This window comes from Myxocyprinus asiaticus, chromosome 47 (genome assembly GCF_019703515.2).
Source record: "Myxocyprinus asiaticus isolate MX2 ecotype Aquarium Trade chromosome 47, UBuf_Myxa_2, whole genome shotgun sequence".
NCBI lineage: Eukaryota > Metazoa > Chordata > Actinopteri > Cypriniformes > Catostomidae > Myxocyprinus > Myxocyprinus asiaticus.
Window position 1 is genome coordinate 5,731,874 of NC_059390.1, and position 25,712 is coordinate 5,757,585.

The 25,712-nt window shown below is 36.4% G+C and overlaps 2 protein-coding genes across 5 annotated transcripts; both read right to left on the reverse strand.

Annotated features, from left to right (window-relative positions):
• Window positions 1-758: 758 nt before the first annotated feature.
• On the reverse strand, window positions 759-13,712 carry tmem63a (transmembrane protein 63A). Of its 4 annotated transcripts, none has more exons than XM_051691019.1 (23): window positions 13,592-13,712; window positions 10,547-10,708; window positions 10,330-10,409; window positions 9,959-10,034; window positions 9,848-9,885; window positions 9,518-9,660; window positions 9,319-9,370; window positions 9,117-9,225; window positions 8,965-9,035; window positions 6,371-6,451; window positions 6,127-6,253; window positions 5,888-6,021; window positions 4,969-5,151; window positions 4,683-4,836; window positions 4,462-4,568; window positions 4,291-4,377; window positions 3,350-3,409; window positions 3,048-3,210; window positions 2,347-2,452; window positions 2,090-2,257; window positions 1,824-1,939; window positions 1,642-1,698; window positions 759-1,534 (listed from the first exon to the last, which is right to left on the reverse strand). In XM_051691019.1, exons 2-23 carry the CDS (start codon window positions 10,706-10,708, stop codon window positions 1,394-1,396), a joined length of 2,415 nt encoding a protein of 804 aa, XP_051546979.1. In that variant the 5' UTR covers window positions 13,592-13,712; the 3' UTR covers window positions 759-1,393. The 4 variants fall into 4 exon arrangements, with proteins under 4 accessions (XP_051546979.1, XP_051546980.1, XP_051546978.1 ...); XM_051691020.1 differs by having other exon boundaries at window positions 9,120-9,225; window positions 10,547-10,760; window positions 13,592-13,700; XM_051691018.1 differs by having other exon boundaries at window positions 10,547-10,760; window positions 13,592-13,700.
• A 5,978-nt stretch (window positions 13,713-19,690) lies between these two features.
• On the reverse strand, window positions 19,691-24,763 carry LOC127436738 (G-protein coupled receptor family C group 6 member A-like). The gene is made up of 6 exons (XM_051691060.1): window positions 24,496-24,763; window positions 23,577-23,844; window positions 22,715-23,473; window positions 22,398-22,631; window positions 22,115-22,241; window positions 19,691-21,336 (listed from the first exon to the last, which is right to left on the reverse strand). Exons 1-6 carry the CDS (start codon window positions 24,687-24,689, stop codon window positions 20,081-20,083), a joined length of 2,838 nt encoding a protein of 945 aa, XP_051547020.1. The 5' UTR covers window positions 24,690-24,763; the 3' UTR covers window positions 19,691-20,080.
• Window positions 24,764-25,712: the final 949 nt, after the last annotated feature.

Consider the following 25,712-nt stretch of genomic DNA (forward strand, 5'->3'; position numbering starts at 1 on the left):
AGTCGGAGAACCTGTCTCACCCTCTTAGCCTGAACTGCTCTTTAGAAAATCAAAAGGCAACAGTGCCCCCTTCTGATGACCAGTTCAAACAGCCATCTATTGAGTCTTTTCACTCAATTCTATTCATTAACACACACAAAACACATTGATTGAAAAGATATGAATGAAAGGCCACTGAGCAATGAGCTTAAAAACATCTGTCAAAATCAATATATTAACATATTTGTATAAAATTTCAGTTAAATACATAGAAACCTTAGCAAATACTCAATCCTCAGCAAAATTACAGTTATAAAGTGTGTGATCCGTTGTTTCAGAAAAAGTACCACTGAGTCATCTCAAATGTGTGCTTTCATATACTAAAGCTGAATTTGTACTCCTTGGCACATGCTCATTGGTGAGGCTGCTTTTGTAATGCAGAAATGTTTGGCAATTTGAATAGCAAGGTTACAAACTACAGAACCCTTTAGAGGACAGGGCAAGATTTTTACTGATAAAAGTTTTGCGTGCCCTCACAATAATTTGCATTCCTTCACAAATGACAATATTACTATACTAAAACCATGGTAAATTTATTTTGAGTCACAATACATTTACCATGGTTTTACTATAGTAATATTGTAGTTACCATGTAATAACCATGTTTTTGGCAGAAACCATAGTAATGGTTTAGTTTTTGGTGTAAATCAAGGTTTTACTATAGTAATATTGTACTACTAACCTCGACTGTAGTAGGCGAACCATGTTTTTTTGGGGGGTTTTTTTGGGCATAAATTATGGTTTTACTATAGTACTATTGTAGTAACTATAAAGGGTAACCATGTTTTTTTTTTTGTTTTTTTTTACAGAACCCATATAGTATAATACATAATATTGTATCCATATAATAACTATGGTTTTACTATAGATTAACCATGGTTAATCTTGTGGCTACTATGGTTTTACCACAAAATTATGATTTTTATTACCATAGTTTTCATTTTCCTGTATTATTACTATGGTTTCACAACAAATATCATGGTTAAAATACAGTTACTGTTGTAGAACCATGGTAAATTTATAGTGAGGGAACGCAAACTATTGCAAGAGCATGCAAAACTTTTTCAGAAAGAAAAAAAAAATCCCACCCCGTCCTCTTAGGGGCTCCATAATAAACAGTTTAGTCTTTGGCAAGAAACATTAGTTCCCGAGAAGCTCCTTTCCATAAGTTACACAGCAATTTAACAATTCAGCAACCCCCCCCACCGATAACCCCTTTTTGGAGTATTTGGAGTGTCCTCATTGTCACATAACCTTCCAGGTTGTCTGTTTTGCTCCCATGTTTGGCAAGAATTATTTCCTTCAGAGATGGTATCAGATGCCTTCTAATTGGTGGATGTGTTGACTGTTGTTGTTAGATATCTGTTTCTGGACAGTCTTCCTCTGTGCCAAGAAAGGCTGGGCTTGTGTCCGTCGTGCCGTATGATTGACGGTGGCTGCATCTATCAGCAGATTCAGACGATGAGTCTGGGTTCAGCACTTTGGGAAGATACACCTACGGAGAATAAGACGGACAGAGAGACAGAAAACATCATATAGAATAGACGTGTGATGGTATGTGTTATAGAAATAACACCTTGCCCAGTTTCGATAACAAATTACCGAGGCAGATGAGCTTTCTGATGCACCATCTGTAGCATCTTCATCTTCCTCTTTAACCTAAATAGACATCACAGACATACACGTATATATAAAAATAGAGGCCTTGTAAACTCTAACATATAAAATTAAAAATGTACAACGTTTACATTACACTTCTCGTTAAGGAACAAACATCATCTTACAATGTAGTTGTGTGGGCTGAGGTATTTGAAGTGTCCGAAGCAGGTGTAACTTATACCGATAAAGATGGTTATACACAAAACCACTAATGTGAACAGAGATGTGGCCGCCATGAATCCTGCACAGACGCAGACACAAAGAACAAACAGAACAGATAAAAAAGTTTAGTTTGATACATCTGTATACACATTAATTTAAAACACCAATAAATTGCCTCACAGACTGAGAAGCAGATGTATTCAGCCAATCAGTGATTAGTGGGCGGTACCTGTCCTGAGAACAGAGAAGAAGTAGAGCCAGAACAGGCATATGATTGGTGCAGCCAGTGCTTGATTGACAGCTCCCAGGTGAACTTGCCGATCAAGGCGGGCAGGCAGGTAAGCAAAGTACAAGTTGTGTTTGTCCACCAGGTGTTTGAGAAACAGGTACAGCACACCTACAAATACACACATTGACTTCAGAGGAGTCTGAATGTTTGCATACTGTTAAATACAGAATAAGATGCTTTGAGTAAAATAATCATACCGAAGGGGACGATGACTGGACAGGTGATGCTGTATGCCATGATGACTGTGAACACACACAGAGTCCATCCATACATTGCTCCATACTGAAACTCATATGCCTGACTCTACAGAGGAAGAAAAGAGATGAGGTGAGATTTAAAACAGAACTGAAATTAATCAGTTTAATGGAATGTTCTGGGGTCAATACAAATTAAGCTCAATTGACAAAATTTGTGGCATAATTTTAATTACCGTAGAATATATTTCCAACTTGTGCTTACAGTAAAGCACTTACAATGGAAGTGAATGGGACCAGTCCATAAACATTAAAATACACACTGTTCCAATGTATAGCTAACCTTAGCCACGTTAACATTGATTTTAGTTTGATAACAACTCTGTTCTACTGTACAGGTTTTTAGTATGATAAAATTGTGCCTTTGTATCGTCATGGCAACAAAGTTGTACTATTGGATATAACTTTACACTAATAATTTCATCACACTAAAATTGCTCAATAAACATCACACCACTTTTTCTGTTTTTCTTTTTTTTTTTTTATAAACAAGGGACGAGTCGAAAATATTTTTTGTGGTAACCAACATCATGCCACAAATGCTGTCAATGGAATTTAACTTGTATTGAACCCAGAAAATTCCTTTAGGGTTCTGAAGTAAAAATTCCATATCCATCTAGAAAGATCTAAAGCCACAGACTGACCTGTTTAACATATTTTCTCTCAGCAGCCGAGTGTGCAAGTGCCAGTCGCACAATGTAAAGCAGTAACCCTGGCAACCGCAGCAGCTCCATGCCAGAGCCCACCAGTGCTGCTGCGATCACGTAATTTACAAAGAACGCCCCCTGATCAGGTAAAAACACACACCTGAGAGACAGAGACTATAATTAGGTTGCTTCTATTTAATGTGCATGACAATAAATGTTTAAAGCATTTTAAAAGAACACTGTGATATTTTCGCAAATACATAGTTTGGGAAAAAAACGACAGCGGAAGAAATACTCACTCAAACCTTAGCTTCCCTTCAGACTGCGAGTCAAACACCCAGCGGAAAAACACATCCAGACTGAGGGAAAAAGATAACAGATCTGGACATTAGATCACCATCAGAGCAGTTTGCTTAGGCAAAAGTGTCCTGTTTGATGTGGCGAAACACCTTTACCTGTGGCATGAGTTGTGAGTGAGAAATAATCTGTATTTGGGTGTTTCCTCAACTTTTGGCACTTTCAAGAAAATTCCATTTCAAGAATTCTGTGGTGGAAATTACATTTTTTTTTATTGTTTATTTTTTTATTAATTATGGCCGACTCCTTTGTCTAATTTCATAGCTAACATTTTATATATCCTAAATACAAACAAATTAAATAATTTCACACTTTTTGCATAATTGTGAAAAATTACAGCTAGATTGGAAATGACGGCCAATAAAAATATTCTGCTCACAAATGTTATTTCCCTTGCTTTTTATTCATTTTCTTAAAACATCATTCATTTAGCCTATAGGTGATCAAATTAACGTATCTTTTAAACTTATCTATTTATTTTTAAAATTACTTATTTTAAAAACAAATTTTAAATTGACTGATTTAATTTTGATTTAATAATTATACATTATAAATTACTTATTTTAAAAAGCCTATTGAAATAAACTTCACATGAGTTTACAGAAGTGGCTGCTTATAATAAACCCACTGAAATAAACAATAGCCTACTTATCTGTGAATTATATAATTCTAACATTACGTAATTGAGCTAAGAAATTAGTCATTTTATTTTCTTATTTTTTCGTCAAATGGCAAAAAATATATGTACGTATTGAAAGGCACGCAGCATCTTAACGGTAGTTCATGCAGGTGAAAATACATGAGTCTATCAACACCCTTTAACTGTGGTAAAATCACAGTAATGCACAACATCTTGTAGCTTACTGCTTCAGTGTGTTCTTACCTGGTCAGACCCAGTGATGGCAAAATCAACACCATAAAGATCAGGAAGGTGTACAGCTTGTACATCATGCTCATGTTCTCACTAGACCTACACACACATAGACAAGCATTACTGAGTGTGTTTGCTTTTGTGTGTGAGTGTAAGTGTGTGTGTTTGTGAGTGAGAGTGTACCTGGTCCAGTGGGCTTCTCCCAGAGTAGAGTAATACACTATGGTGGGCAACAGTGCAGAGAAGGTCCACAGTAGAAGAGTGGGGAAGAACTGGCTGAAAACAGCACTCTAAAAACACAATATGCAGTATTATAATCACTGTACTCCATTTGTACATACAGTATAAATGCAGCACTATATGTGATTTGTAGACAGAATGAAAATGTGTGTTCGGTCACATACGTTCAGATAGTGAATGGGTTTGGTGACGTTAAACTTGTCCATGGTGCTGATGATGATGGAGGGAGTTGTGAGGAAGAAAAGGAGGATGAAGAGGGCCATATTCAGCAGTAGACAACGCAACCACCAACGCCAACCACGTACTGACAAATTCTCCCTAAGAGAGAGAAAAAGAGAGGTCAGTAGTATGAAAAACAGAACATATTGAAGGAGATCAGCTGGAATCATTTTCCCAAACAAAAGCAGGTTGTAATATTACAGATTTCGCCCCTAAAAAAATGGAACCTACCAGTAGATATTATGTGGGTTAGGGGCGTAACTCACTTTCCATCTTCGTACCCTCAGCTCTGCACTCTTAGAGGACGGCTGAGGCTCCCGGCCACACCCACACTTAATTCCTACTCTCATTTCTTCTCCGGCCACACCCCTAGCCCCACCTCCACAGTCCAGAGCATTGAAATCTTTCAGAATACTGTGAGGTAGAACATGACACTCAGATATATAATCAACTGAATTCTAGAACCTCTCAAACTGAGTTCAGACTAATTGAAAGGTTTGTCTTAAAGGAATAGTTCACCCAAAGATTTTAATTCTCTCATAATTTAATCACCCTCATGCCTCCCCAGATGTGTATGACTTTCTTTCTTCTGCAGAATACAAAGATTTTTAGAAGAATATTTCAGCTCTGTAGGTCCATACAATGCAACTGAATGGTGATCAGACCTCTGTAGCTCCAAAAATCACATTAAGGAATCATAGAAGTAATCCATAAGACTCCCGTGGTTAAATTCATATCTTCAGAATCGATCTAATAGGTGTGGGTGAGAAACAGAACAAAATGTAAGTCCTTTTTTAACTCTACAAAGGTCTGGTCACCATTCACTTGCATTGTATGGACCTACAGAGCTGAGATACATTTCTTAAAATCTTTGTTTGTGTTCTGCTGAAGAAACAAAATTAATACACATCTGGGATGGCATGAGGGTGATTAAATGATGAGAGAATTTTTGGGTGAACTATCGCTTTAAGACAAATTACAAAACCGAGTGAGCTGCCTCACTGTTTCCATCAATGTTTTTAAGTAATGAACACAATATGCTTACATTTCTGCTGCCTACTGTATGGAACTGCCTAAAAATGTTAAGTAGGCAGCTCACAAGGTTTTGGAACAGTCCTTGTGTTGTTATGTCTGACTGTAAAGCACTTACTAAGAGGCCATGTATTCGTTCTGTAGGGTGACAAACGCCATGCCCAGAGGAGCCAGCTTTTCACTTTCCCTAAGTTTATTTACCTCTTCAACCATAGCAGCCTCCTGAGAGCTATAGTATTCTATAGCATCAACCTATACACAAATGCACACGTTATCTTGCAGCCCAAAACGTCATTATGAAAATTAAAAACACAAAAAGTCACAAATTCCCGCCACCAATGGTGTGATCCATCTTACTTTTTCACAGCTCTGACAGTGGCAGCAGCTGCACAGGTAGCTACACGGTTGCGTGTTGATGACCTCACGCCGGCCATGCCGCTGAAGAATCTTACGGTAATGCTCCAGGTTTATTTCGGCCCTCTTTCTGTTTTCAATAAAATGATGTAAAACATAAAAAAAACTAACAGCAGCAGATATACAAGATTTCCTCCACTGTTTAAAATGCAATATTGGGGAAAAATTAACAGAGAAAAGTCTTCACCTATTTTTGGCCAGGTTGATCAGTTTGGCAACATCATAACACAGGTTAACATTAGTCACATGACAAGTAGGGTACGCCTCTCTGCAAACAAATATTTAAACAAATGAAGACATGTAAACGCCTTAAGGGTTAAGTGTGTAATGTCAACACTAGCGGCACCTAACCGAATTAATGATTGTGAAAATAATGATTGTTCTTAAATAGGTTTCCCAAACAACCCCCATCTACCATTGCTCGGAAAACAAGTATTCCCACACCAAAATCAAGCCATTGTCTGAGCCAATATTGCCATGTTGAGATCAGATTGCAATTCCATTAGCTGCCACTAGTAGTGAACAGACATGGTTTAGGGTTTTTCCAAAATTAACCAAACTTGGTACAGACCTTCAGACTGTTCTGACTCAGGTTGCTACAATTTTTCTAACTGATCAGACTAATGGTTTTCGGTAATGGACAATCAAAACTCAGAATAAATCCATAGACTTATACCCTGTCTACACCAGATGCGTCCGTTGACGGCAAGTGAACATTCTAAATGACGCGCAGACAACACTGACCAATCAGCGGTGAGCTTGAGTAGACTTCGATTACATTTTCATTATTTTCTTTATTTTCAACAGACGTCCACTGGTACAAATTTTACTTATTATAGAATTATTATTTTAATGTTATTGTCGCTAAAAACTGTGTATACATGTCAAGTCATTTTTATTTGTAGAGCGCTTTTCACATCACACATCGTTTCAAAGCAACTTTACAGAAAATCATGCATCAACAGAAAATGAAACTGTAATATCTATAAAGTCTTAAAGTGATCATTGTGTAGTTTGATTAAATATAATTGTAAATTGTGTATAAAAATGTAATAATGATATAACAATTGTATTTAGAACCCCTGTGAGGAAGTCGAAGGCGACTGTGGCATGAACACAAAACCCCATAAGATGTTGGTTAATGGAGAAAAATAACCTTGGGAGAAACCAGGCTCACTGTGGGGGCCTGTTCACTTCTGGCTAACATCATGAATATAATGCCAATATTACTTATTTATGTGCAGTGCAAGTCATGGTTTTAAATGTATAAACTAAGTAAGTGTTAAGGTCCAGTATTAAAAAAAAAAAAAAGTGTTTTTTGTTTTGTTTTAATGAACTGTAATATTAATGACTAAAGTCTTTGAAGTCCATCCAGGATTAACTACAGAAGTTCACATAGATGCACATGTATGACATATGATTAGAAACAAAAGTTTTGAAATTAACAGACTAGAGACCAAAAAATATAATGAGCTGGCTTTAATGCAACAGTCAGAAGTTATTTAAATAGGTAACAAATAAAATTCATGGCAGAAAGATTCACATGTATAAAATTTGGTAAGAAATCATTTTATTTCAGATGGACATGATAATAAAGTGGCTGGAGTAGCACTACAGTGAATCAACAATAAAATGGGGCATCCGTTTACTGTTGGCGCAATGCAACGCAACGCAATGGTTGCTTCTACTGTAGTCAGCGTCACTGATAATAATGGGAAAGATATGCTTTTGATGCAATCCACATCTGGTGTAGACACTGTGTTACACTGAAGACCATTCAAACTCAAACTTTCAAAAAAATTCAAATGTAAACAAACACACCCAAGGCCTTTAATCACAATCCTGTGCGTGCGTTTCCACAGCGGTTGAACTGAAGAAAGAAAATGGCGGACAAAGTGGCCGTTTACAGACGGTTTGTGCATAAATGCAAATTTTTGTTCACTTTTTTACAACTTTTGATTCCATTTCTAACGAGAAATTAGTAAAGTGGTTATTAAATATACACTTGGTTATCGCCAAAACTCTCTTGATTATGTTTTAGATTATTAGACCTTTGTGGTTTGGCTGGACTGAATGAATGCTGGTATGCTAGCAACGATACGAAGCAATGTTTCCTCAGAAGCCTGTCCAAACCAGTTTCCGGAGGTACCTTCACACGTAAACACTGTCTGTTAAGTCATTAACTAATAGGTCAGCGAGGCAACAAGGCAGCTACCTTAGGATCTGGATGCAGCCCCTGTCTCTTGTATTTCTTGCTAGCTAACTAGCTAGCTGGCTGTTTGTTGAAAGGTCTATAAAACCTTTAAACCTTAAACTTTGAAAAAAATGTAAAACTTTCAGGCCAAGATTTATCAAGCCAATATCAAAGTTTGTCTTGACAAACTTTACCTATCTAGTTGCCTTTAAAATTCCATTGATTAACCCACAAGCTGTAATCTGAGACCACGTCCACACAAATACATTTTATTGAAAAATGCATTGCTTTTGCTACGTTTACACCTCTCATCCACACTGTAACATTGTTTTCTCCACCGAAACTGGAGACCTTTAGAAACGCTTTCCATAACCACATACTTTTGAAAAAAGTTATAAACTGAAAACGGAGATTTCAACCTTAAACGGATTACTGTGGACGTGGCCTGAGATCATCTTTCATTATGCTTTTCGAATGGAACAAATAGCGTGGAAATGTAAAGTTAGTCAGAGGAGGGAAATGATGGAGTGAATGGCTAAAAAAAAAAAATGTATTGCATGAAGTCTTGGAAATGTGTTCCCACTTACATAAAGTGAGTTTTTATACTCTCGTCACTGGCTGTGGTTGGAACAGAATTCACAAACAGGGTGTTTCTGGCCTATGGAAACATAAACCTGTTAGACTGACATCAACCCACAAGTTTACATGTGTGAGTGCGTGAGACTGCAAAATGGCTTACCACCTCTCTCTTTGTTCCCTCCATTTTCGAAGTGTGCCTTCTCAGCAGCGCCACCGTCAGCATAAGATAGAGAACAGCAAACACAGTGTGCAGCCACAGCAATTTATCACTGAAGAGACATAATACAAAATCACAGTTTAAACAGACTCTTGCATACACAGTTATATTTAAAGACATACTGTACACATACACACATGCATACCCCTGCTTAAGATTGGCTATAGTGGTTCTCCCAAAATTGTAGGGGTTGTTGCCTGGAACACAGTAATCAGTCAGTCTTTCATTTTCCTTTCAGCAGAGACCGAAACACATTTATACTTAAACACAGATTGAATGTAAAATAGTCTACATGTCTAACACAATGAGGACTATGTATAGTGGAGTGAATGTGTGACAGGTACCCAGCAGGTTGCCGGACAGATTGACTGGCAGTATGACCAACACTGATAGCACACAGATGAGCAACTGCAGAGAGATCAGATGCTTTTGAAATGACAGATAATGGACTGCATCAACTCCGCATCTCTCTTTGACCATCGTCTCACTGTATGTACACACACATATAAAAACACATCAGTTTCATATCTCAACTTCCTTTATTAGAACTTTCACATCTGAACTCCCCATACTGAGCTTGAGTTAAAAAATTATAAACCAACATTAGGACACAACAAAGGCTTTCTGAGTGCATGTAAGTGTGTGTGTGTGTGTGTGTGTGTGTGTGTACTCACTCCATATTTATGATGAAGATGAGCCAAGAACAGCAACCCTACAAGAAATGAAGAAAATCATAATGATGATGCTGATAATGTCATAATAATATTGATGAATCCTAAACTCACCCTCTCATACTCTGGTTCTTCACCAGCCATGGATGACGTCATTCTACTATAACGTCGTTTATTAGCGTCGCTCAGCCTGTGATGAATATAGTCAGGGATCACGTACTGCGTACTGGCTAATTAATTATTTAAAAAAAAAAAACATTATATTACTTTATATTTACAAATAAATACTAACATAAATAATAATAATATTATAAAATATTAAATTAAATAAGTAATTAAAAAATAATACATACTTTTTGGCTACTTAAAAGCTGCAAATGTTTCTGTTTTATTTGTAAAATTGAAGACTAAAAAAATATGATATTGTATGTTTTCATGGTAATAATAAGCCATTGTATGTTTCCATAGTGACAGATGTCACATACCCCTCAGACTCTGCGATAAGAGCGAGTCTCCCATAATCCCACAGTTTCCTTCGGATCAGAGTGAAGGCCAATAGCAGTATCTGCAGACAGGTATACAACAATCATTCAAATTACATCACACTGAATATGTATAAGCCAATCAAATCACAACAAACTCTCTTACCAAGCAATATTTCATGTAACATAACATATTGTAATTTATGTATTCAGAACTTACCAAAAAGAATATAAAGTCAAGCAACAGAACCAGGGGTATTCCTCCAAACTGCACCCCCTCCAGTACAGTGTTCTGTGTAGCACTGAAACAGCTACTGTTGTCCACATATGCAGTACCATTATCCACCAACAGGGGGAGGTGCCCCCACCACGTGGAGGGCATCTGGAAGACGAACAACACTACAGGTCCTCGAGATCATATAAAATATGATTTTCTTTGGGCCACACAAATTGAAACAATAGGCTTTAGTTGTCTGTTAAGCTTTTCTGCTCCTTTCTTTTATGTCTGATCAATATTTAAGCTGAAATCAGGCTGGTAATCTACAGAAACAGTTCACAATGCAGTTCACAATGCTTCAAGGTAGCCTAAACGTTGCCATGTCACGAGGTGGCTGTAGACTGTGGGTAATCAACCACATGAAACACACTTTCTCAGTTTCACTTTTAAAGAGGAGATAACCAACAGTGTACTATTCTGAATAAACTGAATTACTGAAGTTCAGTTTTAGGGTGTTTCGGAAGACACATATGCCAGTCTTATGCTAGTAAACAACATCAGATGGCTGTTAAAGGTGCTGTAAGTGATTTGTTTTCATGGAAAAGTATGCAAAAACAATGCACACACCCCCAACCCCATGCCAGTCCAGACTGATCGATGGCCCCTGCCCGGCCACCCCTGTGAAAAAATCCTGGCACCGCCACTGGTCCTCAGATTTCTCACCGGTCTCTGTGACAGCTGTAGACTTTGTAAACAGCAAACAAATATGTGATTGACATTGACGCTTTTCACCTGTCAATCATTTTGCTCATTCTCATTTGGCTATGATTCATAATGTCTGTCAATCGAGGGCGCTATTGTGCGACTGTTGAATTTGACAGCCACAGGAACAAACAATGCTGCTCTTTTGCTCGGTTTTGGTCTCAAAATTATCTTTGGAGGGCGGGTGTTTGGAATGGGGGGCGTGGCTAATTAAACAGCAGTCACCTGAAAGCTTCAGAATGCTAAAATCGCTTATAGCACGTTTAATCTACTAGCCTAACTGATGTTGACAAATTGGGAGGTAAATGAAAGGAGGCGATCATTAAAAAAATTGTGCACTCCATAAAATGTCACACGCATTCAGTCTTTTTTTTTTGTTTTTTGGCAGGCATAACTAAATTACATAATGGTCAAGATCAGGGTTTTTCACACTTTCCGATGCTAAAGACCACCAAATATAATGATCCCCTTGCAAGGGGCCACTTTTTTAATGTTTAAAGGCAGCTATATACTGTAATTTCTAACTGTGTATACTCTGCGTATAAATGTGATATTATAAAGACAACATGCTGCTGGTAATATTAAATAATTGGCTTTTTATTTATTTTCATTGTACTAAAGCCAATAGAAAAATTATTACAATTTTATCTGTTGACCATGTACCTATTTTTTTATGTATAAACCATAAATAAATACATTTGACATTTTATTCAACAATGTGTTTTCCTTACTATTAAAGTCTGTCAATATGGGAAAAAATAATCACAATTAATAAATGTAGTGATTTTTAAACAGCCTTTAGGAAGCACAATGAAACAGCAGTAATGCAAATTCAGTCCTTTTTCTGCACCTTACATTTTCTGTGTACCCCCTAACACCCACTTGCGGCCCCCTGGGGGTCCCAAAACCCCAGTTTGAAAACCCTGGTCTAGATCACATGATAATAGCACATCAACAACCATTAATTTTACTGGGGATTTGAGACCATGCCATCATAGCATCTAAAAGTTAAGGTGCATTAAAGTTTCATATTTATTATTATTAAAGGTCCTTGATGATGGAATAAAACGATTAGTGGCATATTGATCCTAAAGGCTTTAACAATGTAAAGTCCTCAGATAAGCCTTCATAAGACTGTTGTTTCATTGAGCATTACAATAGTGAAGGATCAAAATATAACCACTATTTGCACAATTCTGTAGTCAGCTCTAATAAGTCATCATCTCCCCTCTCTTAGACCTTACCAATAAACCCACACCCCACTCGCTGTGGACAGGTGTCTCCTACAGGTCCTCTACTGCCTTCATGATGGAGCATTTCATTTGAGGACTAGTATAAGAATCATATCTTATCGACATACTTCCCTGTGATGTCCAATGATTGCACATAAGAGTTTTACTAACTCAAGAGTATTTTAGAGCTAAAAGGAACAGAAGCTGTGGTAGCTGTCTTAAAAACACTTTTTAGAGTAAGTCTAAACTGTGTCCACGAAGGAATTCAACTCACCCATAAGTGAGAAATTCTTGGTTTGCAACTTGTCAGACGCAACTGTGAAATCTTGCAGACATGAGTGATTTCAACAGAGGTTTCTCTCTCACTTTCAGTATGTTCTTATAATAATGCAGATGTCCTAACCCTTTAGCACTGGACCACTAGCAATCTGCCTGTCCTGTTATGCCATAGTTTAGGCAACATTTTGCATCACATGAAACATCTTGTTTTCTACTTCACCTTTTTTATTATTATTCTTATTTATTTATTTATTTATTTATTTATTATTATTATTATTATTATTATTATTATTATTTATTTATTTTTATTTTTATTTTTATTTTTATTTTTATTTTATTTATTTATTTATTTATTTTTGGAAACTTCTCTTTATAAAATCTGTTTCATTATATGTAATATATTTTTTGCAATAACCCTACGCAGTACGCATTAGGCTCGTGTCTAACTGGCTGTTCTGTTATGATTTGCCACAGTCAAGGCGACATTTGTGCATGATTGAAAATTCTTCCTTTCTCGTAACGGGGCCCTAAACAGTCTAAAAAGCCGGTAACGTCTCTTTGTTCGCTGGTCGGACACAAGACTTTATCCTTAACACATGAAAACAAAGCTGCCACTGAACTGCTACATTAATCGACCAGCGTGTGACAGCTGACGCAATAATGCATCCGACTCTTCTAACGACCCGACAAAGTTATCTTTCAGCATGAACCGAAAGACCCGCTGGCGCTCTGGACTTCTGATCAATTATGAAAATGTTACGAAACAAAAGCATACCTCGGTGGACTTTATTCCGTTTCTGGATTCTCTAAAAACCGGTCGAACAATCAGCTGAGACGGACTCTGGTGAGGAAAGTAAACTTTGCAAAGTTTCACATCCGCACATGCGCAGACTCTGATCTCCGCCCAGAATCCCATTACACACACTACATGTGAGTAGACCTTTATCACTTCGAATGCAATGTAAATAAAACATAAAGATGAAAATAATCCGTGTATAATTCGTTCATTTCATATTCAAAGGTTGTAGTACTTCAGGTGAGATGTTTACAGTTAGTCAGTCTATCCACTGGGAAGTTACTATAACCTTTGGAATGTGAAAATAACATTTTCAGGAATTTTTATGATGTTTATGCTAAAATAGCCTAATACTGTCCTCATATTATTTTTATGTCCCGGTGTATACAACTGTATGACATAAAAGGCCTGTAGTGTTCATTATTCTGAAACATTTAAATAACTTTGCACTCTCATATGAAGCACTTATGCAATATTAAAATGGAAAAATGAGGCTAAATGCACCCATTAAGGAAAATTTGTTCTCTCTCTTTTTTTTAATTTATTTTTATTTTTTTTGTCACAAAGTGTATCAAGATATATATATATATATATATATATATATATATATATATATATATATATATATATATATATATATATATATATATATATATGTAGATAGATATACACTGTAAAAAAAAAGAAAAAAAAAGTCCTGTTGTTTTTACCAAAAAAAAAACAACAAAAAAAAAAACTGCCAGCTGTGGTTGCCAGAATAATTATATTAAAAAAATACAGTAAAAATGTAAACAACTTTACAGAACAACCTGTACATTTTACAGTTTAAATCTGTTGTAATTTACATGACCACGATTGCACTGTAAAAAAAACAAAAAAACAAAAAAACAAAATTCTGTTAAATTTACAATAAAAAAAAAGTCATAAACTTGATATTAACCTTCTGAAACAGTAAAAATCTGCTTTTTACTTTATAATGTATTGTTAATCACCGTAAAAATTACAGAAGAGCACATGATGACATGAAGTTCACCTATAGTGGCTCTTCCAGGAGCAATGACCAATAAACATGTAGAGACAGTGTTCAGTGTCACTCACACAAACAATAAACACCATCAGTGCAACACATGTGAAATTAAAATCATGCAATAAACATTAAATAAACTACATCATATAAAACACAGAACACCCCAATGTACATAACTGATATTAAAAATAATAAGAAACATAACTATTCCCATAAAATATAATGAAATATGATGGGTTTTGTGGGAACACCCGATTATTGTTTTTTACTGTAATTTTAACAATAATTTACTGTAGAAAGTACATGTACTCTTTTGTTAAACATAATTTAAATTTTTATCATTAATTATACAGGAAAATCATACTTTTTACATCTAAAAAATTTAATTTTTTTATTGTAAAAACTACTGTATTGTCTTTAAAATATATGACAATTTTTTACTGTATATTTTACAGTTAATATTCATTCATCAATTAACGTTTTATTTCTGTAGCATTTTTACAGTCTTTTACCATTAAAATTACAGACATTTTTTACAGTGTAGACATATACAGATATAAATCATTTCGACTCGCCCCTCCTTTTAAAAAAAATGTAAATTAAAAAATTAAAAAACAAAGACAAAATCGCAATTACAGTGAGGCACTTACTATGGAAGTGAACTGGAAGGTTTAAAGGCAGAAATATGAAACTTATAATTTTATTAAAAGCAATTACATTGATTCCTTTGTTAAAGCTCATGTATTATTTGAGCTGTAAAGTTGTTTAAATTGACTTTTACTGTCATTTTAGGGTTATTATTGTTTACTGTGTTTCATCGCCATGGCAATGAAGTTGTAAAATTGGATATAACTTAACACAGAAAAAGCAATTCTATTACACTAAATTTATGTTAACACATATTGTTTATGTCTTGTGGCTGTACTTTTGAAGCAGTGAGTATTTTAATGTTGATACCAATTCATTTCCATTGTAAGTGCTATACTGCAGATTTTTGCTTTTTTTTTTTTTTTTTAAGGGGCGAGTCAAAATACAGTTTTGTGGTAATCAACATAATGCTATAAATGCTGTCGATTGAGCTTAACTTGTATTGAACCTGTAATTTTCCTTTAAGAGTAAGTCTTTTTATGGGGGTCTTTAGCCTCTGCAACAAGGGAGGTTTTTACCCCAAATACTGTCCTTTCACTTATTGGACAGTTATTGAAACAAAACTGAAAATGACAAATAAGAATTTCTTCTTAATGTGATAATATTTAGGGATTCACATGAGCAACATACATTTGCTAAATTTGAAAAATTATTAAACGTTAGATCAAATTACCTCAAAATCAACCTTTAAACGTTTCACACAATTACTTCATGGAAATTATTTGCAGTGCACAGTGACAAACAGGTGTATAGAAAATACTGTGGTAGTTTTTGTTGCTATTTAGTGTTTTGAGAGAAAAGTCCCTTTTACCCTGGGAGGAGCCTTTAACCCTGTTGTACCTTACAATTTTGTTGATTTCCAGTGTAGCCAAGACTTGTTTATTTATCATTATAATCAGGGCTATAGCTATAGTGGGGTAAAAGGTGGTAGTGATTCTAGGTCCAGGCGGGCCCCACAACAAATTCTAAACAGTATTTTTTAATAGGAATCTGGCCCAGAGCAATATAGAGTCAGGGGGCCCTGAATACCTTGCTACAGTCCTGATTATAATCATTGTATTCATTAGCAATGAAAGGTTGTTTGAATAAGCTCCAGAGAAAGAAATTTGTATTGATGCTTTGAAAATGTATTGGGAAAAAGCAGATGTAGATGATGCTTTGGCAGTATTGAATGTAAGCACAATCATGCCAATGAAGTACTTTTGAAATTAGAGAATCACTTTAAGTTAAGGCTTCAGTGTTAGAAAGAAAGAAAATGCAACAAAAGTACAAATGTATAAACAGGGAAAACAGTGCAAGTCAGTGCCAAAATATAGTTAGGCCTATACGGGGTGCAATACAATTAACTATGTGCAGTTCAAGGTATTGGCTTATTATTTATCCAACCATGCAATTAGATTGCATTCAGTTGTTGGAAATTCACAGTCAGAATTTCCAAACAGTGGCTGATTTAATTGGTGCATCCTCACATTTGGCATAAATAGATTATGGCGAGGGAGGGTGGAGAGAGAGATGAAGAGTGTCTTTGAGCCTTTACAGTGAATCCCAGGTGATTGACAGGGTGACTATATCCGTGCAATATCATCCAGCTCACGTTTTCATTCCCCTCTCCATGGCCCTCCGCGACACCATCTGACGCACAAATTAACCCCCACTGCAGGCTGGAGAAGGACGACAGGTTCCCTAATCAGTGGCTGATTGCGGCAGCGGCGCCCGGGGAGGGAACAGTGTTGATTGGGGGAATGGAGGCTTTGATTGTTTTCAGTCAGCCTGACAGCTGGGGAATACTGCCTCTAATCAACGTAGTCATGATACTGGCATGTGTGGCAAATGAACAGTCAAAGTCTTCACACACTTACACATAAACATACACACACCTTCAATTAGATGTTTTGCTTGGTTAGGCTACTGTAAACACACGAGACATGCTGTTTGGCATGAATCTTATATCCTTCTTTGCTGCAGATTTTATCCTTGAAATTAGAAATGAGACTGGAGGTTAGTCTAGACTAACTTTTGTATATTTAAACAATAGTCAAATTACAATGATGTCCCTTTAAGTTCCATTTTATGTCTTATTGCATTTTATCATGGTGCCACTGCTCCAGCTGAAACTGGACATGTGGTGAGATGAGCATGGAAAATGTATTTACTGCGCTTGTGATTGATTTTACTCTTTTGATAAGGTAAATCTCTGCCATGACCATACACATGTCTGCACATCTTGTCATAAACATTTGTGATAGCATGTGGAATAATGGTGTCTTTTGAGGAACTACCTCACTGTTTTGGCCCTTGTGAAAGCAAAATATAAAAGTAAAACTGAACAAGTGCCAAAAATAATGCTCCATAACATGTTAGTTTATGAAGGCTTGTCGACTGGACTGACATTTGTAAAGCATTGCTTTAAACAAAAGTCACAACAAAACATTAAAAAAGCATATTCATAATTAGTAAAGTTACCATTTGATTTACATCCAAAATGTTGATTTAGGCAAGTAAGACAGTTGTGGTTTCAATTTAGTATCTCTTCTATAACATAACTGTGGTGCAATAATATTTTTTATTTGTTAGAAAAAGCCAAATCATGCATAATTAAGTCATATATAATCATTTAATTTTCTGACGGAACAAGAAAGCACAACCATGCAGAACGTACAGACCGCAGTGCTCAATCAGTGAGATTCAATTTCCTTGAAGGCATCATTCACTACTGCTGAGACTGAAAATAAAAACGTCTTCAAACTAAGTTTACAGGTTTCGGAGATGGCTTATCTTTTCATCAAAGTATCATGAATATAAAGGTATTTCTTCCTTATCTACATAACGTTATTACGGTTTAAGGATTTTTAGGAATGCACACAAGTCAAACCCACAGGAGGAAGAGTAAACAAAAAATAAACAGACAGGGATTATATAATCTTGTAGCTGTTGTCATGTGGCAGGAGGATTTCCAGAGAAAGCATATGGAGTTTTAAGGTCAGTTCACAGGTTTCCTTCTTCGAGAAGGTTAATCAAGAAAATGAATGCCCATATGGGGCAAGTGTTCAAGGAAGCTACTTTCCTGTAACCTGAAGGTATTTTAATTCATTCAAGATAGTCACCTTGTTTTCCATGAAAGCAAGCAGATATATAATTGAGATGTTTTAATCTAGGACTACAGGAAAATTTGGATTTGTTAAGTCACACAATACACATAATTTCAAAGCAGCTTTACACACTATATATTTTACACAAATAATATTTTAGCCTATTTCTAAGATTGATGCATTTCAGTTTCATAACAAAATTCCATCAAATTGAACTGTGTAATTTTTAACAAGATAAAATTAATAACATTTTATTCTGTAAAAAACAAACAAAACTCAAATCAATCAAATGGAATTTTGTTATGAAGTTGAAATGCATCAATCTTAAAAAAAGGTTTTTGTTCATGTATTAATTAAGTCACATTAGGAAAATGTTACGAAATGTAACAGCACAGTTTGCCATACTACACACACGTAATGCAGAGAGAGCTCAAATTAAATGTTAAGTAGGCCTTCATCTTGTTTTTTGATTAAACGAATTTTCCGGTTTCAATACAAGTTAAGCTCAGTAGACATAATTTGTAACATAATGTTGATTAAAAAATTATTTTGACTCATCCCTCATTTATTTTTTAAGAAGCAAAAAGGCACAGTAAGGCACTTACAATGGAAGTGAATGGGGCCCGTCCATTCTAAAATACACACTTTTTCAAAAGTATGTGTAATGACAAGATGTGATTTTAGTGTGATAAAGTCTGAGTTCTACATGATTTTAGTATGATTTCGCTTACAGTGCATTGTCATGGCGATCAAGTTGTAATATTGGATAAACTTTACACTGATAAGGTTAGTAAGTGATTTTATCACACTAAAGTCATGTATAATGTTTATGTTTTGTGGTTTTACTTTTGAAACAGTGTATTTTAACATTTATAAACCGGCCCCATTCTATTGTAAGTGCCTTACTGTAACTTGTATTTAACCCTGAAGATTCCTTTAAATACAAGGTGTATTTGATTGAGATATTGGTGATCTTTATGGTATTAAAATTATCTTACATAATGCAGCCCTAAAATCATTGTACCCCAAAATAAACACAAACATTCTTCACATTTGTGGTATACTGTATATAATGTATATTTATTGTTTGCTTAAATGTTAACTGTTGAACTTTCAGTGTTATTTGATTGTTGGATATCTAATCCCAAATGTGCTGTTGTACTATAATATATACTGTATATATACAGTGTGTGTGTGTGTGTGTGTGTGTGTGTGTGTGTGATCTCATTTATTTTAATGTATTTTAGATTTAATTAGTTATTATTTTATATATTAGTGTTGGTCATTGATTTACACCAAAACTGATTTGTTCATTGAAAGCTTTATTGTTTTTCCTGAATTTGGACAGAGCACAAGTGATGAGACATGCCACATTTAAATAAGATTTACAGTACGTTCCCTTAATATTGATAACAAGAATATTAAAAACAATCTAAGAAAGCAGGTCAATAACAAAAATCATATTAAAATGTTTACATTGCTGCAATATAACTGTTCATCTGATAATTCTATCTTGATTAAATAGGATTTCAATGACAAGAGAATTTAGAACAGTGGTGATAATGAAAGCAGTCCATACCACCTGCCCGAAACTACACTGGACTAGTCGTCAACTCCTGTATCGGTGACAAAGACAGAATTGTTGATAATGTGTTTTCATTAATTAAACAGTATATTTAGTTAAAGGCAAAAATATGGGACATCTCATGGGACACTTGAGGTTCTCTTCAACTCTGGACGGTTCCTAATGCATGTGATGGGTTTTGGGGAACCGCTTAAAGTCTGGTAGTTTTTTAAATTTTCAACATTCATCTTTGCTGAGGAGTCAAAAGTCAATGAGGATCCATATACAGAATCTGCAGACACATGGACCTCCTGGGGCAGATTTTCTACGGAGAGGTGAAACGAGGAAGTAGTGCCTGTTGAGAAGGGATTTGCAAGAGTTCCATTTAATATGTTTTCAATCCCCGAGTCAATGGTAAATGAGCTGTCTGTGCTCTCGTGTCCTGACATATTCTGATTCACTTTGAAACTTCTTCTGAACAAGCGTTTGGTGAACTCCCGAATGCCTCTGTTGAAAGCGTCTTTGGTGTTGTGCTTCCTCTTAAACAAGATGATGTAACTTTTGGGCATGAAGTGGCAGAAGAGAATCCCATACGCAGAGATGAGCATCACCACCATCTGCACGGCAGGTTTGTACTTGATCACAGAGGCAGTGCTGCTCATGTAGATGGGTCCGAAGACTACCCAACTGATGATGTAGATGAGCATGCTGAAGCTGATGCACTTCTCCTCATTGTAGCATTCTGGCAGGTTCCTTCCTAGAAAGGCGAACCCAAAGCACACCAATGCCAGAAGGCCAATCAGGGACAGCATGAGTCCAAAGAACAGGAAGCTCCCCTCAGCGCACTGTATGAGCAGTTCAGACCGCGTCCCTCCATTCTCAAAGACTAGTGGTGGACTTTTCCACAACCACAGGCCACAGATAATTCCCTGGAACACCACGCAAATGCCAATGATCCAGTAGGGCAAGAACATTTTCTTCAGAACACGTTTCACGGCAGAATTAGGCTTGAATGCCAGCAGTATCTTGAAGTACTTGACCAGGATGCAGGACACACAAAGGGTGAAGCTAAGGCCGAAAAGCACCTGTCCAGTCTGGCACTGTATGTCTGTTGGTCTCCCACCAAACAGCACTGAGCTGGTAAATGTCCCGAGCAGGGACAGTAAGATAAGGATGGAGATGGGCCCCCCTGCAGCAACGACCACCGGGGTGGTCCAGTTCACCAGGAACACAAGCATCACAATCAGGGTCAACAGGAGACCAAGAGAAGCAAACACTAGCAGAGTGATACAGTAATGATCATTCCAGGACAGGAATACGTTTTTTCGCAAAGTGCAGAGGGTGGCATTTAAAGGAGACCAGTGTGTCTCTGAACATGCTTCACATTCATCTGCATCTGGGGATGAATGATAAGTGACATCCAATAAACATATTTTTATCACATTATTTGTCAGTAAAACATATAAGGTGGAAAATTAAGAATCAAGCTATTGTTTTACAATATATAGAGCTTATATATATATATATATATATATATATATATATATATATATATATATATATATATATATATATATATATATATATATATATATATATATATATATAAAACGTTTTGAGGGGGGCCTGGGTAGCTCAGCGAGTACTGATGCTGACTACCACCCCTGGAGTCACGAGTTCTAATCCAGGGTGTGCTGAGTGACTCCAGCCAGGTATCTTAATCAACCAAATTGGCCCAGTTTCTAGGGAGGGTAGAGTCACATGGGGTAACCTCCTCGTGGTCGCGATTAGTGGTTCTCGCTCTCAATGGGGTAGGTGGTAAATTGCGCATGGATCGCGGAGAGTAGCATGAGCCTCCACATGCGGAGTCTCCGTGGTGTCGTGCACAATGAGCCACGTGATAAGATGCACAGATTGACAGTCTCAGAAACAGAGGCAACTGAGACTTGTCCTCCGCCACCCGGATTGAGGTGAGCAACCACACCACCATGAGGACCTACTAAGTAGTGGGAATTGGGCATTCCAAATTGGGAGAAAAGGGGATCAAAAATAAATAAATAATAATAAAACAAAGTTTGAAGTATTGAAAATTGATGTGATTTCATGTTCTTATGTTTAGATTTTGGCATCTTACATTTCAGTAGGGTGAATATATTCTTGGGATTAAGATTTACCTGTTTTATTTGAAAAGGTGTTTGGTGGACACTGCTCACACTTAAAGCAACAGGTGGGTTTGCCATCAAAAAAGACCCGTTTAAACCCAGGGAGACAACTTGGAGAGCACCGTGAAGTCACATGGCTCTGCAAAATACATTTTTAGATAAATTTAAATTTACAACAACATTTGCAAAAACTATTTCTGTAATAATCAAGTCTTAATGAATCAGATTTAATCATTTATTACCTCACAAATTAATTTCAAAGTTAATACCAAATATTAAAGTAGCAGACACTTACTGTGATGTAGTCCACCTGACTTATATAACTTTGAGTCAGGAACGTGACATCTTCTTTTTCAATGATATAGCGGGCCACATACTTTAGTGTCACATTATTGATAAATTCTTTGGGATTTCGATTAGTCTCTTCCCAAAGTATGACATCATAGCCAGTCTCCATGTCTCCGGATTCGCCGAATCTATATGTCTCATTATCCATAGTAAACATGGTTTTATTCAAGGCCTCATCTAGCTGATCGAAAAGATGACAATATATTTACATTTTCAAATTATTTTTGTTTGACTTGACACCAACTTATTGGGAAAATTCCTTACCTCTGAGGGTTGGATATTTAACCCACCAAGGCAGGTTTTGTTAGAACATATGCCTTTAACAGCACTGGCAACGGCCTGCACAGCCAAACCCACACTAAACATGGAATGAGGGCATACACTTTTCAGCAGGGTTTCCCTTATTTCTTCTGGGGATTTGCTTTGGTTTATATTTTGTCTGAGGAAGTGCTGCAGGATGGTGTTGTTTGGATGTGAAGCAGGATTTAGATCTAGATTTTTTAGGAAGCTTTTGAAGTTAGAGCTGTTTCCTGACAAAAAGGTGATCCCGAGGATGGCCCCAACCTCCTTCAGGGTTCGGTTATTTAGCACTTCAAATGATGTGGCCCAACTATCACCAGCGATCCAGAAACGGCCAGATGCATTTGGAGTGAGTTTCTCAAACAATAAAGACATGTGTTGAGGTTTGGCAAAAGACACAATGACTTGAACTTTTGGGGTGCTCTCAATTATTTGGATCGATTCATTGAGTTTTGACTCTAATATTTTGTTGTTGAGAATATCAGGAAGTACAGTGCGGTATGCCACATAGATATTTTGGTATTTGGCGTATTTCTCAAGGAGGTCTGCACTATTACGGCCATAATCTCCATCTGTGCTTATAATGCCAAACCAGGTCCAGTTGTGGTAGCGCAGAATTTGCGCAATTGCTTTAGCCTGGTGGTCGTCTTCAGGCACAGTTCTCCTGAATGTTGGGAAACGGTTTTTGTCTTTCAAAACCCCAGCTGTTGAACCATAACTGATCTGTGATCGTGAAAGAACATAATCAGAACAGTCAAACTCTTTCTTTATAAACAAACTCAAAATATGACATATAATGATGAATTAAACAGTACAGATAGAGTACCTGCGGCATATACTCTATGGTGAGAAGCCTCCCCACTGCCATGGAAATCTCTGAATGGTACTCCCCTATAACAGCATGAAACATGGAGGACCTGCTGCCAGAACGTCTGTCAATGAAGAAGGAAGTGTGCTGCAGTGCAATAGTCGCATCAGAACAGGTGTCCAGGATCTTGTAGCCAATCGTGAGATTATTCAGCATGGAGGAGTTGTTAATGGATTCCACTGTTTCAATCATTTTTAGCACTTGAATCACTCTGGATAAAGTAAACCTTTCAGAGGGCACAGGAGTGGGGTCATCATGCATATTTCTGCTGGAAGGGGCCACCAAAAAGCTAAGTGTGCTTTACTAGGATTCACCAGTTTTCACAGATACTAAAAACACTTTAAACTACTTTTTATCACCAGAGTTTTGAAAAGAAGCCTAATTTAAGATATCTTGCTCAGGAACATGTCTAGATTTAACAAATAAATAGGCCTGCAATAAATATTGATGAGTAGAAATATGCATAAAGCTCTGTGGATTTTTGCAGAATTCAAATCACCATCATTAAAGAAAAATTCAGGGTTCAAGAGAAGTTAAGCTCAATGGACAGCATTTGTGGCATAATGTTGATTATCACAAAAACGCGAACTCGTCCCTCCTTTTCAAAAAAAGTAAAAATCAAGATTATATTGAGGCACAAATGCTGTCCATTGAGCATAACTTCAACTGAGCCTGGAATAGTCCTTTAATAAAATCCATGTTCTTTTATTAAATATTTAGGATACTTTTATCATTCTTTCAGATAGCAATAGGGAAGCTGATATTTTACTATATAGGCCAGTTCTGAGCTAATAAAACTATACCAAAAAAATAAGTCAGTTTGAATTTGTTTGACATCACAAATGTGTGCATTATGTTTTTTGAAGCATGGACTCACTTTTCGCATACGTGTTGAACAGGACTGCTCGAAGTATTGACAATCACGCTGCACTGGTGAATTGGAAAGAGTCCTCCCAACATGATGTCCCCATCCTTTACTGCTTCCATTGAGTCTGAAACTGGGATAGAGTCACGACCCACTAAGCTTCCCAGCACAACAAAAAATCTAAACCAAATCTTACTGCTATACATCTTAAAATTCTTGCTATTAACTCTCTGTCTGCCTCTTTCTTTTGGGCTTACTGTCCTCGTCTAATCGTCCACAGTCTTCAACACTCTCTCTTTGGTCACCTGTCCTCTTATCTGATTGGTCTGAGCTTGAAGTGAGGCTGTGAAGTAATTTATAATCTCTCTTACACAATCTCTCATGCTTCCTCCATTACTTAAGAAAAAGATACCTTGTCTCCTTCCTGCTCCATCCACATCTACTCTAAAAAAGGGCCAAACTAGAAAGAGTCACACTTGACACAAGGAAACAATAATCATGACACTTCATCGAAAGATTCCCAAAAGGTAACTACTTTTCACACTGAGATAAAATGTTTTAATTAACCACAGTAATTCACAAGTGATTCCAAGCATACAAAACCTCCCAGCAGGAAATATAAAACATTCACATACCTCCAGCATTCTCTCAATCACTTTGACAGCATTAGATAACCATATCTCAGCTTTACATAATCGTTAACTAGTGATAAACTGCTTGGAATATATATACCTATATATTGTTTAGTGCTTACAAAAAGTATGTATATGTAATAAAAATATATTTATAACTTACGCACATACTGTACATGCTAGTTATGTTATTTCTTTTAACAAAGAAACACCCTTGAAGCCCTTTTAAGATTAAAATGCATGGCCATGATGACACTGGCTTTGTCAGGCTTGATTTTCTCAATGATGGTGAACTTGATGCTTTTTATATGTTGAAAATGTTTATACTGCTAACTACGCTATACAGTTCATTTATATTTAGTCATTAGCAGACACTTTTATCCAAAGCAACTTACAAAATGGGGAACCTAACAAACATGTTCCTCAGTAGGTCTACAAATTCAAGGGGTTCTGAAATTGGATAATAGTAATCTAAAATATGTGTATTTGCTTTGGGAATGGTTTATTTTGAGTTTTGGTATTGGGTTTTGGTCATTGGGTTGTCTTTGTCAGAAATGTAGAAATAGGTCAGTGAGGACTCCTATGGGGAAAGAGGAA